At 37.4% G+C, this 22,591-nt stretch overlaps 1 protein-coding gene across 1 annotated transcript in view; it reads right to left on the reverse strand.

Moving 5' to 3' along the window:
- Window positions 1-22,268, reverse strand: part of FAM98B (family with sequence similarity 98 member B) — a 36,505-nt gene extending 14,237 nt beyond the window's left edge. Inside the window, exons 1-6 of the mRNA XM_019442611.2 lie at window positions 22,138-22,268; window positions 13,736-13,881; window positions 12,495-12,629; window positions 5,429-5,607; window positions 2,531-2,611; window positions 1,851-1,967 (exon numbers count right to left, since the gene is read on the reverse strand). Coding sequence (XP_019298156.2) covers window positions 1,851-1,967; window positions 2,531-2,611; window positions 5,429-5,607; window positions 12,495-12,629; window positions 13,736-13,881; window positions 22,138-22,208 — 729 coding nt within the window. The 5' untranslated portion in view covers window positions 22,209-22,268. The remainder of the gene's footprint in view (window positions 1-1,850; window positions 1,968-2,530; window positions 2,612-5,428; window positions 5,608-12,494; window positions 12,630-13,735; window positions 13,882-22,137) is intronic.
- Window positions 22,269-22,591: the final 323 nt, after the last annotated feature.

Here is a 22,591-nt window from a genome sequence, read left to right on the forward strand (position 1 = left end):
GACTAATAAGAATTTCAAAAAGAGAAAATAAAACAAAATGAAAGAGATTAATGAAGAAAAATGTAAAAGATAAGAGTCTATACATTCAAAGGTCCATTTACTGTTTTAGCACAATGAATGGAAAAGATCCATACAAATACTTACTATGAAATTTCAGAACTCCAAAGCTAAAGAAAAAGCCCAAAAGTTTCCCAAGAAAAAATTTTAAAAGTTATCCAAAAGGACACAGAACTACATCAGGTTTCTCACCAGTAGCACGAAACACTAGAAAACAATGAATCAATGCCTTCAGTATTTTTAGGGAAAAATAGGTTCAACCTAGATTTTTATATTTACCCACACTATCAATCAAATGTGACAAGAGAATAAATACATTTTCAGAATGCAAGGATTCAGAAAAATCACCTCCTATAGTGGTGAGGAAGATGAGGTGTCTGGTAAATTAAAAAACAGCTCCCCTAAAGATGTCTACATCCTAATTCCTGGAATATGTTACCTGACAGCTGTAGATGTGATTAATTCAAAGATTTTCAGATACAAACATTATCCTGTACTATGTGAGTGGGCCCGGTATAATCATAAGAATACTTGTAAGAGAGACACAAAAAGTGATGTGACAATGGAAACAGAAAGACTGGAAGATCTTACACTACTAGTTTTGAAGATAAAAGGATGACGTCACGAGTCGAGTCAAGCTATGCAGGTAGCATTAAGAAGCTAGAAAATATAAAGGAAAGAGATTCTCCCCTATAGTATCTGGAGGAATGCAACCTTGCTAATACCTTCATTTTAGGACTTCTGATCTCTAGAACTGTAAGAATAAATGTTCATTATTTAAGCCACTAAGTGTATGCTAATTTGTTACAGCAGCCATAGTAAACCAATACAAAACACCACGTAGAAACAGAGACCACTTAAGAACCAAGACAGGCAAAGCACACCAACAATCAGCAGAACCCACACGTATGAGACAACCATCTTGAATATTCCAGCCCAGTCCCAGCATCAGCTGAATGAAGCTGCACAAGTGCCCCAGCTGATACAACATGGGGTAGAACTGCCTAGTCAATACAAAAAAACGTAACGATAACGATGACGACGATGATGATGGTATGATATGTGAGAGTAAGAGGCACCAGATTTACCATCCCACCTGAAACAAAAGTGGACAACCCATGTGAACTAGTGATTTCCACACACTGGACATCAAGGAGCACAGAACAGTAATCCCTGAAACAGGGGACGCAAAGGATGCGAGCCCTATTAACTGTCCCAGCTTACTGTCTGGAGAGTTTCTAGACTATGATGCAGAGTGGGGCAGGGTACCCAGACGAAGCCTGAATACAGTTTAAAGGCATAAAATGGGAGTGATGGGAGACAGCTCCCTAGAAAGCTATGTGATAAATCCATTATTTGGGAATGCCCCCACCATCCAACCTCCTCTTAAACCAGAACACAGTCCAGAGCCTTACAACACCTTTCAGAAGACTTGTTCTGGCATCAGCACTACCTACACCTATTCCAATGGTCTCCTTTCTTGACCGGTTGTTTACTGTATCTATCTCACTGCCTCATATGATACCCCTTCTTTTATGCCTATCATTGCATAAATCACAACATGTAGTAGTTTAAAATCAATGTGAAAATATTTGGAAAGAAATCAAGATATCTGCAAACAGGGATTTACAAAAGACTAGGATCATTATGTAAGAGCAGTAGTTGGCCTGGGCATGTGCTTCAGAGTAAGTGGTAAGTGCAAATGTGGCACAATTACATAATGACAAACAGTGCAGCCTGAAGAGCTGTCACAGAGTACCACCTACAGGACACAAATGGGAAAACAGCCCTACCTTTGCTCTATCAGACCAACCAAAGGACTGCACTGTCACATCTAATCGTTTCATCAACATCCGCCGGCGGCATTCATATTCACAGGAAAGAGCTTCATTGATTCTTTCTAGTTGTTCCTAAAGAATTCAGAAACAAAAATCATAAACTTTACACTCTGTATACACAGAAATTTGAAAACTGTGGTCAAAACCTCCTGATTCGAAAGATACTGTGCCTGGTAACCATTTTCTGATCCCATGAAACTTTATGGTAATTTTTTTTAATAATAAAGAGTATCTGAGAGAACATTTATGATATTCAGCAATACTAAACATTTGAATTAAACTCTACAACTGAGAGACTTTACCTCATCTTCAATCAAGCGTTTTAAGTAAAACATCTACTTGCTAAGTGGTCTGGACCAATAAGGAAAGAAAATGCCAAAAATTTCCACCTTGTTGGCTTTTGAGCTACTATCTTTTTCTAATCACAACTATGCTAACATACTGGGTGCTATCTATACTCTTGGACAATTTATAATCTGAAATGCCAGGACCTATTACTCTAGGATGTCAATCCATTTTAATTCTCTAAAGTAATAAAGGTATGCTACCCATTGTAAAATCTAGGTGTCCACTAATAAAATTAAGTCATATTCACTAATTTAATTACATAAAGCGAATAAAGCAAGGTATTTTACCGCCTGTTCCAGATTTAAATCAATTTTCAGCAGTGGTTTTCCCACATGATTTTTCTGGACTTTTGAGAGAATATCCTTCACCTAAAAGTAAACATAAAAGATTGTGAAAAAGTATATCCCTAATTTAAAACATTATCCTTAAAATGCTGTTTTGAATGCTGAATAAGTGAAATGTTAAAGTAAAATAAATGAAATATACCTTCACATACTAGGAAAGAATATCAGCACAGTGCAGAGTATCTTCTTTTCCAGAATAAGAAATAATGTATATAGACGACTAAAGAAGTAGCTACTGAAAGGTTTTACTATGAGAATCTGTGTGGCCTTATGTGAAATAATTTGGGGAGCTTCTCCTTGAAATGGCACACTCTTATGCATACTTCTGTATACATGCCAAGTGCAAGCATTCTGGTTTCATTGTTCAGCCAAACGCAAGAGAGCAAGTCCTCTAAATTATAGTCACCACATACACATTTCATAACTTTTGCAAAGCCACTAATTTGAATTACTTGAAACACTTTTGTTTTAGTAAAGAAGTTATTAGACATTTGTTTTTGCTCTAGCAATATCAGCCATTCCAATAACAGTAATTTATCCCGAACAAAACAAATGAGAAATGATAGCCTAAGTTGGGCTCACCCTAACTGAAGAAATTTTCATTATCTAAAAACAATTTCAAAACAGAATGATATATCTACAGTTTCTTAGTTATAAGGTACAATCAAGACAGTTCAGATTTTGAGGAATATCAAGCTTATTTAATGTTAAGGGCATTCTTTAAGAAAAAGTTAAAAACCGTGAACACAAAATTAACTTGGAAACTGCTGGTAGTGATGGGGAGTGACTGTAAATGGACAGAAGGTTTCTTTGGAGGCTGATGGAAATGTTCTAAAATTAGATTTTGATGATGGTTGTACTCTCTAAATAACATTCATTTAATTACCTATTTTAAGTGAGTGAAGTTTATGACATGTAAACTCTACCTTGAGAAAGCTATTTTTTAAAAAATTAGCTTAGAAAGCCTTGTACAAATGAGAGGCCCCAAAGCTTAAGCTCTATTAGCTTCATGGCAAATCTACTCTACAACAATACAATTCTTACTTATTATAAACAATTAACTTATTTTCTTAAGATACTCAACTTCTGCAGATTTACCAACTATTGCAAACACCTCCAATTTTGATTATTTCATATGTTACTAAAAGTCTGAGTTGTAACTCCTCACTCGAGAGGGATTCTGAATGTTTACTTATAACTTCTTACATCTAATCATGCTCAGTTCCATTCCCAGGATTTCAACATTGGACAACAGTTTCAGTAAGTCTGAGAGTTCAACTCAAATAGAGAGGAAGTTAAGAGCACAGACTCTGGAGGTTGCCTGTATTTAAACTTCAGGTCTGCCACTACTACTTAGAAACTTGCTTGTCCAATTTATTCCATCTTTCAGCACCTCAGTTTCCTCATATGGCTGTTGTAGATAATAGCAACTACCTCATGATATGTGACGTGAGAATTAAATGAATTATTATATGTAAACATTTACAACAGTAAATGTATATGTTTGCCATTAATATTACTATAATTACTTTAGAGTCACACTTGAACAGCTTCAAGTTAGAAAACACTAATTTTCTTTCCCAATGGTGACAAAGCATATTCAATAAGGAATGGAGAACAAAGTCCTTTTAGGAAAATATTTGGCCACCGTGGCCACAGTAGCAAGTACCTTCAGATTAGCCTGCCAGCACTTGAACGTAGGCATAATGCATAGCCTACTGCAAGTAGAGAAACAACAGGTTCAGGGATATTTTTAATTGTAACTGAGACCCATAAAAAAGAAAAGCCTTTTGGGGATCAATATGTAGAAGCACAGGAAGATTAGAAAAAGCCTAGATACCTGTCTCAAGGTGAAATTATCCCAGACATTTTAGCCAACCCTAGATCATTCTTAATCCAGAGGAAAAGAGAAAAGCATTGAAGAGTAACTTGTTAACTCCATAACGCTTTTGAGTGATTCAAAAAGAGTTATTCTTTGGTCTGCAGGTTCCACAAAAAGAAAAAATGTTTTTAAAATTGTGTTTTCATCTTAATGACAGCAAAATTCTGTTATGTTCAATTAAGACAAATCTTTTTATCTTTTCAGTTCCTAAATTATCAATGCAGGAATATTTTATCCAAGAATTTAGTATAACACAGCATGTATAAAAATGGAGCTTTAACCTGTTCTTGAGAGTAAGAACGTTCTTTTCCTTTAAAATGAATCCTGTGTTATTCCCCTAGAGGAATCCTAGGAAACAGGCTGGAATTTGGACTGCAAGGGTAGCATTCTCTCTAATATGTGGCTCAACAGGGAAGAAGAGTAGTTTAATAATTGAAGAGAAAATTTCACAAAGTTTGAGGTACACAGCTTGTGGTTGTTTTTAACTACATCAGGATACTTATTCATTCATTTATTTTCTATACAACAAACATTTCCTAAATACCTATCCACCAGAAACTGTGATTGCTCACTGCCAAAGACAACCACATTACAATTCTATTAACAATATCCATTTTTTTAAAAATGTAGTTTGCCTTCAACTTTGGATTACTCTACTTCATTATACTACATTCTAACTTTACTTAGGAAAGGGATCCTTTAACTTGCAAAGTGATTTCTATCACAGAATACTCTTGCAAAGCCTAAAGGCCCTCACTCATTAAGATCTGATTCCTGAATATTAGCTATTGGCAAATCAAGTCACATACGCATATGAACTCAGAATCCAAAATTTACTTTACAGGAAGATAAACTTCTCTTGAAATGGAATGCATCTTAAAGGAAATATTTTCATTTTCAGTACATTTACATGTTAGCATTTAGTTCCATTTTTGGGAAATGAAAAATAAATACGATACCTTTGATTCCACTTGGTTTAGCATAAGCGGAATGTCAGAAGTTGCTGACTTGGGTACACCAAGAGTATCACAGATAGCTTCAACTTCTTGATAAATTTCACTGTTTTTATCTAATTGAGAATTTTTACGTTTCTTATTCTGTAGTATCTGTAAAGCTTGAAGCTCTGTACTTAAAAACACTATAATGAAAAAAGGAAAAATGAATAATGTTAAAACATGCAAGAACTTCTTAAAAATCCCACTTTTAGGTATATATCCAAAGGAACTGAAATCAGGATCTCAAAGAGATTTGCACTGCCCTGTTCTCTGCAGTACTGTTCACAATAGCCAAGATATGGTAACAATTTAAGTGCCCTTCAACAGATGAATAAAGAAAATGTGGTATATACATACAATGGAGTATTACTCAGCCTTAAAAAAAAAAAAAAAAAAAAAAAAGGAAATCCAGCCATTTGCGACCACACAGATGAAACTGAAGGACACTAGGCAAAGGGAAATAAGCCAAACACAGAAGGACAAATACTATGCAATATCACTTTTCTAAGCAATCTAACACAGTCAAATTCATAAAGCAGAGAGTAGAATGGTGGTGGCCAGGGGCTGGGGGAGGGGGAAAACTGGAAGTTATCAAATATAAATTTCTGAAAAACAGGTTATCTGTTTTAATGAAGCTTTCAAATCAGAAGGACTTGGCAGAGTCATCACAAGCAAAGTCTGATAAATTTTCGTCAATTATACAAGATGATTTAGTCCCAGAGACCAACTTTATAGGAAAGTGACTAGTTAACAATAATACTGTATCATATACTTAAAAATTTGCTGGGTGGCTTAGTCGGTTAAGCTTCTGACTTCAGCTCAAGTCATGATCTCACAGTTCTGGAGTTCAAGCCCTGCATCGGATCCTGCACTGACAGCTCAGAGCCTGAAGCCTGCTTCAGATTCTGTGTGTCTCTCTCTCTGCCCTTCCCCTGCTCATGCTCTGTCTCTCAAAAATAAACATTAAAAAAAATATTTTTTTTTTTAATTTGCTAAGAGGGTAGACCATTATGTTAAGTATTCTTATCACAAAGACAAATTAAAGAGGGCAGGAGGAAACTTTTAAAAAATGGGATAGTACCTACTGCAGAGTTTAAAGTCTAGTAGGAGAGACCTACCAGTAGTAAATCAACAATTTAAGAACGTATAAGTGTAAAAGTGAAAATATTTTCTCATATGAACAGAGTGCTCAACCCAGGGGAGAATGTTAGCTCTAACCAACCTATAAGCTGACAGAGTGGTTTGAATAACCACTGGCCTTTAGAAAAGACCACCCCCGGCTGTTCACAAGTCCCTTCACTGCCATGTCATTTAATCCTTTCAATAGCCATATTTAAGCAAATTACTTAAAACTCTTACATGATTACAGTTTTGTTTTAAATTCTATAGTGTTTAAAATACTGAATTTTGTTTTTGTTTAAAGTCATGCACACACAGGGGTACATAGGTGGCTCAGTCAGTGAAGCATCTGACTTCAGCTCAGGTCATGATCTCACGTCTGTGGGTTTGAGCCCCGCATCAGGCTCTGAGCTGTCAGCACAGCTGACATCCAAGCCTGCTTCGGATTCTGTCTCCCTCTTTCTCTGCCCCTCCCCCACTCACGTTCTGGCTCTGTCTCTGTCTCTCAAAAATAAATGCTAAAAATTTTTTTAAATAAATAAAGTTATGCACACATACTACCTACACACCCCACAATACAGTAATTTCAACTTCACCTGAGAAATATCTGAGAAACTGTTTGAAAGTAGTTTTACTGCACTTTACTACACTTCACAAATGATTGCGTTTTTACAAATGGTGGGTTTGTGGCAACCCTGTGCTGAAGAAGTCTATCAGTGCCATTGCCATTTTTCCAACATTGCTCACTTTGTATCCCTGCGTCACATTTTGGTACTTTTTTTTTTTAAGCTTATTATTTATTTGGGTGGGGGGTGAAGGGAAAGACAGAGGGAGGGAGGGAGAGAAGGAGGGGGCATGGGCACAGGAGGGGCCAGAGAGGGAAGGAGAAAAAGAATCCCAAGCGGGCTTGGCACTGACAGCGCGGAGCTTACTCTCATGAACTGAACTGTGAGATCATGACCTGAGCCAAAATTAAGAGTTGGACGTTTAACTGAGCTACCAAGGCGTCCGTCCCCCCTCATTTTGGTAATTTTTGAAGGAGATTAAAAAAGTGCTACTCCAGTGAACACACGAATAAGAAGGTGCAACAGCCTGACTGCTGATATAGAGAAAATTTTAGTGGTGTGAATACAAGATCAAACCCAGCTACAACATTCCTTAAGCCAATCTAATCCAGAGCAAGGCCCTAATGCCCTTCAATTCTATGAAGGCTAACAAAGGTGAAGAATCTGCAGAAAAGAAGTTTGAATTTGAAGCTAGCAGAGGTTGATTCATGAAGTTTAAGGAAAAAAGGTGTCTCCACAGCATGAAGTACAAGGTGAAGCAACAAGTGTGATATAGAAGTTGCAGGAAGCTACCCTGGATATCTATCCAGAAGACGTAGCTAAGACAATTAATGAAGGTGGCTACACTAAACAACAGATTTTCAGTGCAGATGAAACAGCCTTCTATTGAAAGATGCTATGTAGGATTTTTCGTAGTTAGAGAGAAATCAATACCTGGCTTCAAAGGACAGGCTGATCCTCTTGTTAGGGGCTAATGCAGTTGGGGACTTGAAGCCAATGCTCATTTACCACTGTAAAAATCGTAGGACCCTTACGAACTATGCTACACCTACTGTGCCCGTGCTGTATGAATAGAACAACAAAACCTGGGTGAAAGCACATCCATTTACAGCATGGTTTATTGACTATTTTAAGCCCACTGTTGAGACCTACTATTCAAAAGAAAAGATTTCCTTCAAAATACGACTGCTCATGGACAATGCACCCAAGGGCTCTCGTAGAAATGTACAATGAGATTAATGCTGTTTTCATGTCTGCTGACACAATATCCATTCTGCAGCCCACAGATCAAGGAGTAATTGTGACTTTTAAGTCTTACTATTTATGAAATATAATCCTTAAGGCTACAGCTGCCATAGTGATTCCTCTGATGATCCAGGCAAAGTAAATTGAAAACCTTCTGGAAAGGATTCGTTACTCTAGATGTCATTAAGAACATTTATGATTCAAGGAAAGAGATCAAAATACCAACATTAACGGGAGTCTGGAAAAAGGTGACTCTGAACCTCATGGATGGCTTTGAAGGCTGAAGACTGCAGATGTCGTGGGAACAGCAAGGGAACTAGAAGCAGAACTGAAGATGTGACTGAACTGCTACAATCTCATGACAAACCATAACAGATGACGAGATGGATAAGAAAATGGTAACTTGAGATGGAATCTTCCCATGGTGAAATACTGTGAAGATTGTTGAAATGACAACATGAGATTTAGAATATTCCATAAATTTAATTGATAAAGCAGCAGGGTTTGAGAAGATGGACTCCAATTTTGAAAGAAGTTCTACTGTGGGTAAAATGCTGTCAAACAGCATCGCATTTTATAGAGAAAATGTTTGTAAAAGAGTCCACTCATGCAGCACACTTCGCTGTCGCCTTGTTTTAAGCAAGTGCCACAGCCACCCCAACCCTGAGCAACCACCAACATGATCGATCAGAGGCCATTCGCATATAGAGTCAAGACCCTCTGGCAGCAAAAGATTACAACTTACTGAAAGTTGAATGATAGCTGGCATTTTTTTGGAATAAAGCATTTTTTAATTAATGTACATTGGGTTTTTTTCAGACATAATGCTACTGCACACTTAAAAAACTGCAGTATACTGTAAATGTAACTTTTATATTTACTGGGGTAACCCAATATATATTACTGGGAAACCAAAAAATTAATTTGATTCGCTTTACTGTGATATTCACTTTACTGCAGTGATCTGGAAATGAATACACAACATCTCCGACCCTCAAAGATTCTGAACCAGCAGATTCTGAACCAGTAGGAGTTAAGTATGTGTATGATGTTAGACCCAAGGTGATTCTCATGGGCAGGCAGGATTGAGAGCCACTGATTTAAAGACTTTTCCCTGCGATCTACACATGATAGTCTAAGGAGCTCACAAAAAGTGAAGACAGTATGTATCAAACTGTACTTATGAAGACTATGCCAAGGTCCCTCTGATTTCAAAACTTCATTCAAACAGATCACCAGTTCTTCAAAAATGTGTACTCTGGACAGAATCTAAGCTGGTCTGCCTTTGTTCTGTGGGAACGTGCTCTATGTAATACTACAAACAAGAGTTCAGTCTAGTATTTAAAAGGCTAATCCATGCAGATGGTAAACAATACAGTGAAAAGTCTTCTTCCCACCACAGATCTTCAGATTCCCCTTCTCCAAAGGCAATCAACATTAATGTCTGGGATATCATTTTAGGCATATGTGTATGTATATTGAGAATGCCTATCTACCATCTACATGCTTTTGTTTCTTTTATATCAACGAGTGTACTGCACATATCTGTATATATTTTTAAAACTTACCAATACATCTCAGAAATCATTCCATACCATCACATTTGATCTATTTTCAATCTAATGGCTATATAGTGGCATCACTGCAAAGATATACCATTTCTATTTAACTACTATGAATAATGCCATAATGAACACCCTTTTCATATATCTGTGTACACTTAGGGAAATAAATATGTATTCCTAGTTACAGGATTTCCGAGTTAAAAGGTAGGTGAATTTTAATTGTGATATTGAGAATTTGCCCTCAAATAATTAAGTGAAATAAAATATATAAAATAAATAAAATAAAAAACTGTTCTAACAGTGATTCTCTCACATTTTAATGCCTATCAGTATATGAGGATGCATATTCCCCCAAACTTGTATCATCACATTTTTTTTAATTTTTGTTATTTACTTGTCTGTTAAGTGAAAAATGGTATCCTGTCATTTTATTTTTGTAACTCTTTAACTTTGAGTGATACATCTTTTCACGATTAGAAGCAATTTTTTAAAAACTTTTTTCTGTGGAGTGCCAGTTCATTTCTTTCGCACTTTACGCATTTTTCCACTGAGTTTTTATCTTTTTCTTCTGGATTTATGAAAGCTCTTCACATACTAAGGACTTTGGCCCTTTTTGTTTTATACGTGTTGCAAACACTGCAAGAAAAGTATGAAGAGACTTACTGCATCATTACGTTTTAAACACAGAGTCAAGACAAAGACAGAAGAGATGGCAGTAAGATTGGGAACTGGTGTAACAACTCTGGAACAAAATATGGTAATATATACCTAGAGTTTATTTTTAAATGTTTATAATCTTTAAGTAAAAGTAGCCAAAAACATGAACAATTAAAAACAGAAAAGAATCTAAACACCCATTGTACAAAAATGTTATGTCCATAGCATAGAATCCTCTGTAGCCATTTAAATTATTCTTTCCAAAAAAATATTAAGTGATGGGGAAATGCTCACAATACATTAAATGAGAAGGAGGAAGACAAGGAGCTGCATCTACGATAGGCTCTTAATCTTACTTACATGTGTGTGTACAAAGGAAAAAGAGAAGGAAAAGAAAATAACACCAAAAACAATTGATGATTCTGAGGAGTGAGATTATCAATGATTTTCTTCTTAACAATTCTCTGTACTTTATAAGAATTCTATGAACATATAATTTTAAACACATAACATAAAATTTACCATTCCATTTATAAACATACAACAGCATTAAGTATATTTGCACTGGTAGGCAACCATCACCCAACTCAAAAACATTTTTATCTTCCCTAACTGATACTGTACCTGTTTAACACTACTTCTGTTTTGCCCCATCTTCCAGGCATACGTTTTCATCATCAGAAAAAATTATACCAATTTCTCTTTTACCTCCTTATTTTTACTTGTACCAGAAACCTGTATTGCTATTATCGTTCAGATTTTCAGCAGATAAGGCAAAAAGGGAAACACAATGGAGCACACAGTTCTCACTAACAGAGCGCCCATGTTCCTCTGGGCCAAGGCTTCTCAGCTTCCTTTCTGTCCCCAAGGGTTACTGTGCTCTCCCATCACTAACAATGGTTCCTTAAATCAGTGACTCCTACTGAATGGGAGGAAGATGGGGAAACAGTGTAAGAAAAGGGTGTTGGGAGGCGGGGGGGGGGGGGGGGGGGGGGGGGGAGCATAATTTTTATCCCCTGCAACCCACACAAGACAATTCAAATGTCAACACTTCTATCACCACCACTTAACACTTATGATTTCTGCGCCAATTAAACAAACACTACAGCCTATGAGGAATATATCAAATGGAGTTTTTTATAAACGGTTACAACCTAAAATAACAGAAATCTTCAATAACAGATGCTAGAAAAATTCTTTCAAATGACCATTGTCTGTAGAACTTTGAAAACAGCATGAAATTAACTGAATTTTAAAAATGTTTAAAGGACCCCAATACAAATAAATGGATTAGTTGTGGTAATTGTTTGAATATAGGGTAATCTATATTCCAAACTCACCCCTGACAAAAACAGGTCACACTCACTAGAATTCAAATGGCCAGAGGGCACAATCGTTTTAAAAACTGATATAACCCTAGTGCCTGGAGCAGTTTTCAGTTTAATAATAGATCAGTAAATATTTTTGAACCAACTCTCATTCAATGCCTAGCACTAAAAACAAGATCTAATAATGCACTTAACTGCCTAGTTTCAGAGTTTTAAGAATAAACAGGGCTCTAAATCACCAACCTATTCATTTAGGTATAAATGCTGAGTGATGAATTACATGAAGAAAAAACTACTAAAACAGTATATAAATCACAAACACAGCATTCTACAATGGCCAAATAAATCTTAAGTGTTAGAAATCTCAGCACATTAGAATTTATACATTTATATAAGTATTGCTAAGTCAGCTTCATATTTTAAGTCAAATATTAAAATCTGTTTAACATACAAAATGTCCAAAACTTCATTAATCAAATTTCTAAATCTTGAACATAACAAAAACCACATCCAACACATGAGTTTAAATGTTCAAAGAAAGATAACTTACATAGAAGCTTCAAACAGTCATCCTTCTTTTTTAAACGGTCCTTAATATCTCCTGATATGAGTACAGAATACGGACATGCCATTTCTTTTAAAAACCCACTTATCTCAAGCTGGAAGCTTTCTAGATCATCTCTCCCTTTAAAAAAGAAAAACCATAAAACACTTACCGAACACTTTACCATATAATCTGAAACTATAAAATCTACCGCTAGTTGATTTCAATTTTATACTTAATTAAAAATTTTCAATTTGATGTAAAATCCTTACATGTGTGACACCCCCATGCTAAGGTATAGATAATCAATTTCTACATAAAAAAAGGAACACTTAAATTTAAGAACTTAAGTATCTAATCATGACATAAGTATTTTTATATTTCAATCCCTGTTTTCCAATGGACTTTCCACAAAAGCAGATAAACTGCAACTATTTTATGTCAGTAAATGAAATACCGAAAGTGTTACTGTGACTATAATAAGTGGCTTCACAGCAAATGATGTATTTCTATTGTATTTCTATGGATTCAGATAAAAAATGCAATCATTTGAGCTTCACTGCTTATCTTTCATAATCTAATGATGTATGAATTTGTGCCACATGTTTTCAATTCAGCTAATTTTACTTTGCTTCAAGGGAATTCTACTGGATTTGTCAAGAAAGGAAAACAATTTAAAAGGACAGCTCCAGAAGAGAAGGTTACTTTGTACCCTATCAAGTGCTCAATTTTTTATTTTTCATTTTAATTTGCTATCTGAAATTCCACCAAAGAGCCACAAGGACTCCAGTTACCAAGACAGTAACAAATTAAACAAACATTTCTGATCTAGCACAGGAGTTTTTTAGAGAAGTATTTCTACGTGAATCCATGTCCTGAATTACAGGCATGGTAATTCAATTTAAATTAGGAATTACATGTACCTTAACAACAAAAACAAAACCTAAATTCAAAGTAAGCAATATTCAAAAATTTAACCTTTTAAATAATCAAATTCAGACTCTACTTTCTCTGAAGAATGATACTAAGGTTAAGATCGTAAACAGTTGTTGTTTATAATCTTATATAAATTTAAGAACCAATTTTGAATTACTGTAAAATTTAACCCAAAGGTATTCAGTTTCACATACTGCAGTTCTTCATAATGTTACTGATTTTTCTTTGCAGGCACATTGCAGGTAAAACTATAAATCATAAGCCATCATTTCATTTTACTACTACAGAAAAACAAAATACAATGGCAATACCAGCTGAAGTGATACTTTCTTCCAAGTTGCACAATGATTTTATCTGAGAGCCTAACCAAACACAGAGCTCTGAAAATTCAGGCGAAGACAGTCCACCCTCTGCTGCCTTGGTAAGGGCTTGCTCTTCTAACAGTGGTCCCTTGTACCTAGAAAGAAAGATGTAAAAGGTGTGTAAAAAAAAAAAAAAAACCAAACTGGTAGTACTCTATATATCAAGGCCTGGGGCCTATTTTTATAAATAAAGTTTTACTGGAACATAGCCAATAAATGTATCCATTTACAAACTATCTCTGGCTGCTTTCATGTTGCAACTGCAGAGTTGATAGTATGGTCAGCAAAGCCTAAAATTACTATTAGGTCTGTTATAGACATGGTTTGCCAATTTCTGCCCTATTTAATTGGCATTTGGCTTTTTGTCAACATTTTATCATGTTTTAGTAACATTATTAACCAATTTTAAGATAAATATTACAACTAACACAAAGTCAAATAGAGCAGTCTAATAACCATATACTAGTTACAAAATAAGCAAAAAAAAATTTAGCAAAAAAAGAACAGACACAAATTTTATTTTATTTTTTGAGAGAGCCCAAGTGAGCGAGGGGCAGAAACACAGAATCCCACAAAGCGCAGAGAGATGGAGACAGGGAGGGGGAGGGGGAGAGAGAGAAGCGGGGCTCATCCAAGGCAGGACTCGAACTCACTAACCTTGACACCATGACCTGAGCAGAAGTCAGAAATTTAACTGACTGAATCACCCAGACACCCAGATGCAAATTTTAAATTAAAAAATTAAAACTGAAAAGGACCTACGTATGAGATCATTTTAACCTAAACCATTTATTTTATAATTTTGTACTTTTAAACACTGCTACAAAATGTATTTGAATAAACCTAAAATTTTCTAATTTTATATATTAACTTCATTGAATTATATACCAGTTTTCTACTTTTATTGTTCTTCCTGCAACTATTTTTTTTTACATTATAAACTTTTAGATTTTAACATATTTAAATTTAATCCAGTGCCACTTATGTATGTATGTATGTATGCATGTATGGATACTTAAATTGTCCTACCTCTGCTTAGTGGGAGCCCATTCATATTGGCCACGGAATCCTTTTATTCCCTGTATTCTCTGAATTCTTTCCTTGCTTTCTATGACAAGATGTTCCTGCCCTATACCTGTAATTGGCCATTTCTCCAAAAAGCCCTGATTCTTTTTAATCATACTTAAGAGTACACAATCTGATACTAAAGGTAAGTCATTGTACATGTATCTTTTTAAGAGAAATTACATCAGGAGTTCACATTGCTATTTCTAATTCAAACTTAGAATTGTAGGATATTTACTTATTCTGTTTTACATTTCTATTATCTATCAGAATGAAATTCTGGTTTGTAATGACGTTTACAGAATCCTACTACACATAAAAATAGATTTACAGATAGCTTCAGAATGGGAAAATCAAATAACTAACAATAAAATTACTGAAAACAATTTTTTTTATCTTTAGAATATATTCTATTAAGGGGCACCTGAGTGGCTCAGTCAGTTAAGCGTCCAACTCTTGGTTCTGGCTCAGGTCGTGATCTCAGTGAGTTCAAGCCCCACATCAGGCTCAGTGCTGCTGGTACAGAGTCTGCTTGGGATTCTCTCTCTCGCCCTCTCACACTCACGCATGCTCTCTCTCTGTCCACCTCAAAATAAATAAATAAATAAACTAAGGGCACTTGGGTGGCTCAGTAAGTTAAGCGGCTGGCTTTGGCTCAGGTCATGATCTCATGGTTCATGAGTTGCAGCCCCCATCAGACTCTCTGCTGTCAGCACAGAGCCAGCTTCGGATTCTCTCTCTCTCTTTCTCTCTCTCTCTCTCTGCTCCTTCCCTGCTCACTCTCTCAAAAATAATAAATAAAAAAAATTAAAAATAAATAAATAAGCTTAAAAAAAAAGAATATATTCCAGTAAGGATGTAGGAAAAAACAATCCCTTTCCATGGGATGAAACCACCTACTCCATATACTGGTAAACATTTGTTTCATTTTGCTTTCAATTTTCAGCAATTTTTCTTGCTTTGATTTCATTTTATTTAATTTTGCTTTATAATTATGTAAAACATATACATTATTTCAAAGTCTAATTTAGAAAACCAGGAATATTCAACAAACTTAGCTTTCAATCTTAATCTCGTTCCCTCTACTCTGTTCCTTCCTTCCCATGCATGTTTATTAGGGGTGGTCATTCCATAATGTTTTAAAATATAAACGCATGTATACTTTTTTAGGTAAAGGCAGTCTACTACACACTGTCCTATTCCTTGCTTTAAACATATACACACTCATACACATACATTTACATATATAGCAGACCCAAAAACAAGGGGTAAGGGGTGCCAATCCTAACCCTGCATATAACTTTGGACTCCTGAAAAACATAACTACTAATAGCCTACTGCTAACTGGAAGCTTTACTAATAATATAAAAAACCAACTAACACGTACTTGGTATGTTATTATGTATCACATACATATTCTTACAATAAAGCAAGCTAAAAAAAAAAATCATAGGAGTTTTACAGTATTATACATATATTTTTTTGAAAAAAGTCCATGTACACGTGGACCCATACAGTTCAAATCCATGTTGCTAAAGGGTCAACTGTACTGGAGATCAGCAGAGACACTGCCCAATTATTTTACAGTTATATAGTACTCCACTGTTGGGAGTACTAGGCCCCCAGTTAAGGACATTTGGGTTATTTGTAGTATTGTGTGCTATCAGAAAAAATTTGGGGTGCATCTGGGTGGCTCAGTCGGTTGAGCATCTGACTTCAGCTCAGGTCATAATTTCACAGTTCATGAGTTCAAGCCTCACACAGGGCTCGCTGCTGTTAATGCGCAGAGCCCACTTGGAATCCTGTGTCCTGCTCTGTCTGCCTCTCCCCCACTTGCACTGGCTCTCTAGCTCTCTCTCTCAAAAATAAACATTAAAAAAAAAAAAAGAGAGAGAGAAGAAAAATTTAGCAAATTTTTGTCAGTTTTTACCTGCGATAGATTTCTAGAGGTCAGACTGTTGGGTCAAAGGGTAAATGGATATCTAACTTTGCTAGATATTATTAAATATTCCTCTACAGGGGCTGTACCATCAAGGTGTAAGAGTACCCATTCCCACACAACTCACCAAAGTTGTCAAACATTCAGATTTTTGACCATCTGGTATCTCAATATAGTTTTAATTTACATTTCTCTTAAAAGCAAGGCTGTACGTCTTTTCATATGTTTAAAGGCCATTTGCGCATCTTTTTCTCTGAATTCTCTGGTCAGAGCTCATGAAGGTATTTTCAAATCCCCATTTTGCAGGTAAGAAATTAAGGCTTTGGACACCTGGGTGGCTCAGTCCGTTGGGCATCTCACTCTTGATTTCGGCTCAGGTCAAGATCTCAGGGTCATGGGATCAAGCCCTGCATCAGGTTCCACAATGTGCACAGACTCTCTCTCTCTTCTCTCTGCCCCTCCCCACCCAAAATAAAAATTAAAAAATTAAGGCCTAATGAGGTTAAGGTACCTGCCTTAAGTAGCAGGCTAGGCACAGTAATGGGCAAACATAGATAGATATACAGTACAGATATTGATGATTATATTTATTTATAAATCATTTAGCCTTTACAGCAATGCTTTGGAGTCAGCATTATCTCAATTCTATAGGATCAGAAGTAACTAGGTGATGACTCTAGGATTTAAATCCAGATTTGAACCCACACACTCCACATGAAGTCACACTTCTGTCTATACTAATAAGGAAACTAAGCAAATAACCTGGCCAGGTGATGCAGCCAAGTAAAGGCAGAGCTAGGACTAGACCACTGCCCCTGTTCCTATAGGCAAGACTGGTTCCTCCATATGTTACCTTTCCTCCAGATCTTACAGTGCCTCTTAGTGAGATTGAATAGTAAACATCTTCTTTCCCCCTACTTGCTTTCACTTCTGCAGTAAAGAAATAATCATAAACTCCTAAATAAATTTAATTAATTCATATCATTGGTGATAAATTATTTTTAACTGATATGCCACTTATAAAATTCAATTAAACTTTTTAAATCATCAAAAATAATTTAGAAGAGAAAAAAAACCACAAATCTCAATGCCTCAGCTCATCACATGAGGTAAAAAATAAAAACAAGAGGGGCGCCTGGGTGGCTCAGTCGGTTAACTGTCTGACTTCGGCTCAGGTCATGATCTCGCGGTCTGTGAGTTTGAGCCCCGTGTCGGGCTGTGTGCTGATAGCTCAGAGCCTGGAGCCTGTTTCAGATTCTGTGTCTCCCTCTCTCTCTGACCCTCCCCCTGCTCATGCTCTGTCTCTCTCTGTCTCAAAAATAAATAAAATGTTAAAAAAGAACTCCTGTCTGGTACTTAAAAAAATAAATAAATAAATAAAAATAAAAACAAGAAAAAGTGCATTTAACCAAACTGACTAATAATAATCATAGTTTTAGTAGTAATACCACAAACTGCTCTTATGGTAGGCCAGTGCTGTGTGCTTTATGTATTTAATTTAATTACCTCATTTAATTGCCACAATATCCTATAACATAGGGATTATTATATGCTCTTAGTTTGTTCTATGTATTTTTATGTAATTAAGAAAGTGCTATTATTCCAAATACTGGGGACACCTCCCCTAAGCCTAGACTTCCCCACAGTTGCTGGTCTGGCCCTGCTTCAATCTGGGTGATCCAAATCTTCAAGTCCATTAAGGCCATTGGCAAACCTCCACAAATACACAGCCACTGCCTAATTTACTTTCTCTTTTCCATCAGCCAACATACACAGTATGAGACCCTTTCCTTCCCACTATCATTTACATACCCTACTGGCTTGCCTCTAATCCAGCTCTCCACTTCCTGCATCCCAGACTCTTACATGTAGGTTTCATCCATGAACAACTCTCCTAGATTGTCCCTCTCTTCTCAGAAAGATTATCCCTGCCACCTCTAGCTTTGGTGATTTTACTCTCTGAAGTTCTTCAGGAGCAGATGGTAAGGTTTCTGCCCTTTTTGCTTCCCCAAACAGCATCCATATCACTGCTCCCCCATCATCTTATAAATATTCCTGGTCTCTCTAGGTTCAGGCCAGTCAGATTTGCCACCTTCTTTCTCTTGTGGTTTTCACCTATTGTTTGGACCCTCTCCAAAATTCCCTGCTCTCAGTTTTCCTCTCCATCCCTATTTCTGCCATTGACAATACAATAACAATAACCTATACAATAACCTCAGCTCTAATTCCTGAACTTTCTCTTTTCCGACCTTTGCCACTTCATGTCAGTGAGCCACCCCTTAGACCTTACCATTACTGGGAACTACTCCACCTGCAAAATCATTAATTCAACCACAACCTACTACCTATCCTTGGGCTTGCCCTTTTGACCACTCACTGACAACTATTCTTGGATCTCATCTCTACCTCCATTCTATTGGTCCCTCCATAATCTCTGTATTGACTAGCTCTCTCTGCTGTCTTCATTTTCTTCCCTATCCAATTTAGATTCCAAGGTGCATCCTTTCATTTTGGTTCAATAAATACTTACTGAAGAAATGAGTCATTGATCCCATCATGTTCTTCAGCTCCAATATCCAAGCAACCACTAAGTTCTGCAGTGCACTTCTTTCCATATCCACTTCCACAAAGCACCCATCACTTCTTGTCTTGACTATTAACTAAATTCTCCCATCCATTCTCCACCTTACTGAGGTAACTCTTGAAACTGGACATCTGTTCTCTCCCCTTTTTATTTAAAATCCTTCAGTCATGCCCCACTGCTGTTATGACAAAGAACAAAATCCAGAACACAGCCTAAAAAGTGTTGCATGCCTTGGTCCTCACCTAACTCTTCAATCCAATTTTCCACTATCTTGGCCCTTGCTCTCTGCCCTCCAAACAATACAGCAAGCTTCTTTCCACTTCAGGATCTTCCATTATTTTGTTCTCACTTTAAGGACACCCTTGTCCTCCTTTCCCATCCAACTTCACCTAGCTTACTCCTGTCCCGCTCCTGTCCTGCCCTTACATAGGTCCTCCTGTCATGTTATGCCACCCTTTTTTTCCTTTAAAGCATTTAATACAGTTTATCATGTTTGTGTGATCACGTCTGTGTCTCCACTAGACTGTCCATCCAGACAGGGCTCAATTCTATTTTGCTCACCACCGACTTCTCAGAACAAGGTGCAACACAGAGTTGTGATCAGTAAATATTCGAAATAAACCCCCTTCCATAATGGTGATTCTCAAATAAGCTGTGAAGCTTTTTCAAAATATGCATGCCTGTATGCACCCTGGAAGATCATGATCCAGTCAGTCTGGTACATAACAGCCTGGAACATTTTATTTCACAAGCTCCGTACATGATTCTGATGTACAACCAGGGCTGAGATCTACTCTACAAAATCAGACTGTCAAAACTAAAAAAGAACTCTGAAATCATGAGCTTGAACTCAAGAGGAAACAGTTATTCCTACCCAGTTTTCAGTATATCACCGAACTGTTCTTTCACATATTTTCCCTTTTAATTCCTCCCTTTAATTTCTAATTTTACTTGATAAAGTACTTTCACTGATACCCTCAGTGTTTTAATCACAACAGAAAATGCATTATTCACAAACTACATGGATATTTTAAAACCTAGTGCTCAATTACAACACATATTTTAAGTAAAAACTGCTTTCTGTATTTCATTATCATTGTAAGAAAACTCAAACTTCAAAATCATTTCCTCACATATTCCAGGAAAAATCAGTTCTAACATACGTAAACTGTTTTATTTTCCATACTGAATAATCTGAAACTAGTTTTCCTTGATAAAAGTCAAGGTTATAGCAAACTTCATTTTTCAAAACACCTATAATAGGCACAATTAAAGGAATGAAGGAAGAGAAAAAAAGCACTGACTTTCTCTTTTTCATAAACTATTTACATAATCATACTATTTTTATCTGGAGTACTCAGGATCTCAAACTATTTGGGGCCTACACACTTCTAGTAAGTATTTTAACTTCTTGTTTTGGCTACTTCTGTAACAAATTAAGTGAAAATTTCCAAGAGATTTCACAGAGTAAAAATACCCCTTAAATAATCTGACTCAGTTCTTTCATTTGACAAACATTTATTCCGATCTACGAAGTGCAAGGCTCTGTAACATTGTCAAGTAGGTATTATTGGGGTCCAAATGAAGCAACTGACAGAAGAGCAAGTGCAGTTTTAGGAAAAAAAAATAATAATAAAGTGGGTGGGGGTTTCAAGCTTCACAATAGAACTGCAAAGACACAGCCTATCCCATTCAAGAAACTCCAGCACGTGGCAGGGCAAACAACGCGCAGATGGTTCCAATCTCTAAATTTAAGTAAGGAGTATTTTTTGACTCCCAACTATCTGGCCCTATCTCTATCTGTGTGCATTCTCTTCCTTGAACTTCTTTTCATTTACCCATTCATCGAACCATAATTTATTGTACAGGCCGTCACTGTAGGACGTTGCTGGGAACAAGACAGGTAAGGCGCCTGACTTCCTGGAGCGGGAGGAGGTGGGGGCACTGCGAGAGAGGATAAATACACGGGACAAGGTAGTTTGAGATACGGACAACAGCTGGGAGTAAAAACAGGATGAGGCTGAGGGAGACTTTGCACCTCATGATCCCCGTGCTTCAAAGCATTAACATCATTCTAGGAGTTCTCATGGCACTTAGCATCCTGAATTGTAAATTCCAGTAGACTCTTTGTAGCCCCAACTATGTGAGCTACTAGTAATCTGAAAACGGTCTTTTTCCTCTGCCTTAGCACATAAACATGCGTTAATTAATACGTATTAACACCACGGCCGCATGTTAAACGAACGGATGAAACGGTAGAATGAATGGACCCACACCAACTTAAAGACACTTTCTCCGGTCAAGGAAGCAGGAGATTCGCTCCCGAACCCTAATTAAGCCACAGGTTGTACATCGCAGGGACAACAGTCCCCAGCCGCAGTTGGGGTTCCAGCACCCATCGCCCCAGTGCGCGACCACTACGTCAACAAAAATACCAGCCGCGGCGCAGGGACACGCTCCTCGGCGAGGCTGGCGCTAACCTGGCTGCTCCGCGCCAACGCCGCGGGGCCCGGCTGCCGAGTTTCGGGGCCAAGAGTTTGGAAGAGGGGGCCACGCGCCCCAGCTCGCCGGCCCCGCTCCACCCCTCAAACGGATTTCTCTCCCGCCTCCCTCTTAACTCCGTCGGCGCCGGCGGGAGCGCGGCTGGGAAGGCCTCCACCCAGCTGCCCGCGCCCAGCAGAGGCCCACGGGGAGGAGACCCCAGCGGCCAAACGGAGGGAGAGCTTTACGTTTTCAGGGGAGGGCGTCCCTGGGAATACTCACCCCAGCGCCTCCAGGGTGTCCAACACGTCCCCTTCCATCGTAGGTTCGGGACCCGACTCCGGCCCTCTCATGGTCCTTGGGCCCAACGCTGTTCGGCGCTCTAAGAAGCCCGCCGGAAACCTGCGTCACGGCGCCAAAGTTCCGGGTGGAGTCTCCGCCAGGACTGCTTAGGAGCGCCGCTGAGTTGGGGCGTAACCGTTCCGGCCGGAGGCAATCGGAGCTCTGTGCCTGAAACCGCTTTACGTAACAGTGCGAAGTTTTTTTAATTACGATAAATTATAATAATAAAAAGATTTCTTTGTGCTGGCTCTTTTCTGTGTTGACATCAATCTTAGGAAATATCGTGATTCTACCCAAGTTGTTCTCCACCTATCAGACTCCGGACCTTTTAGTAACAAAAGTCCTGAAATGAAATCATTATCTGGAGTAAAACTGGTATATAATATTACGTATC

This window comes from Panthera pardus, unplaced genomic scaffold, assembly GCF_024362965.1.
Source record: "Panthera pardus isolate Hobbes unplaced genomic scaffold, ASM2436296v1 HiC_scaffold_24, whole genome shotgun sequence".
Taxonomy (NCBI): Eukaryota; Metazoa; Chordata; class Mammalia; order Carnivora; family Felidae; genus Panthera; species Panthera pardus.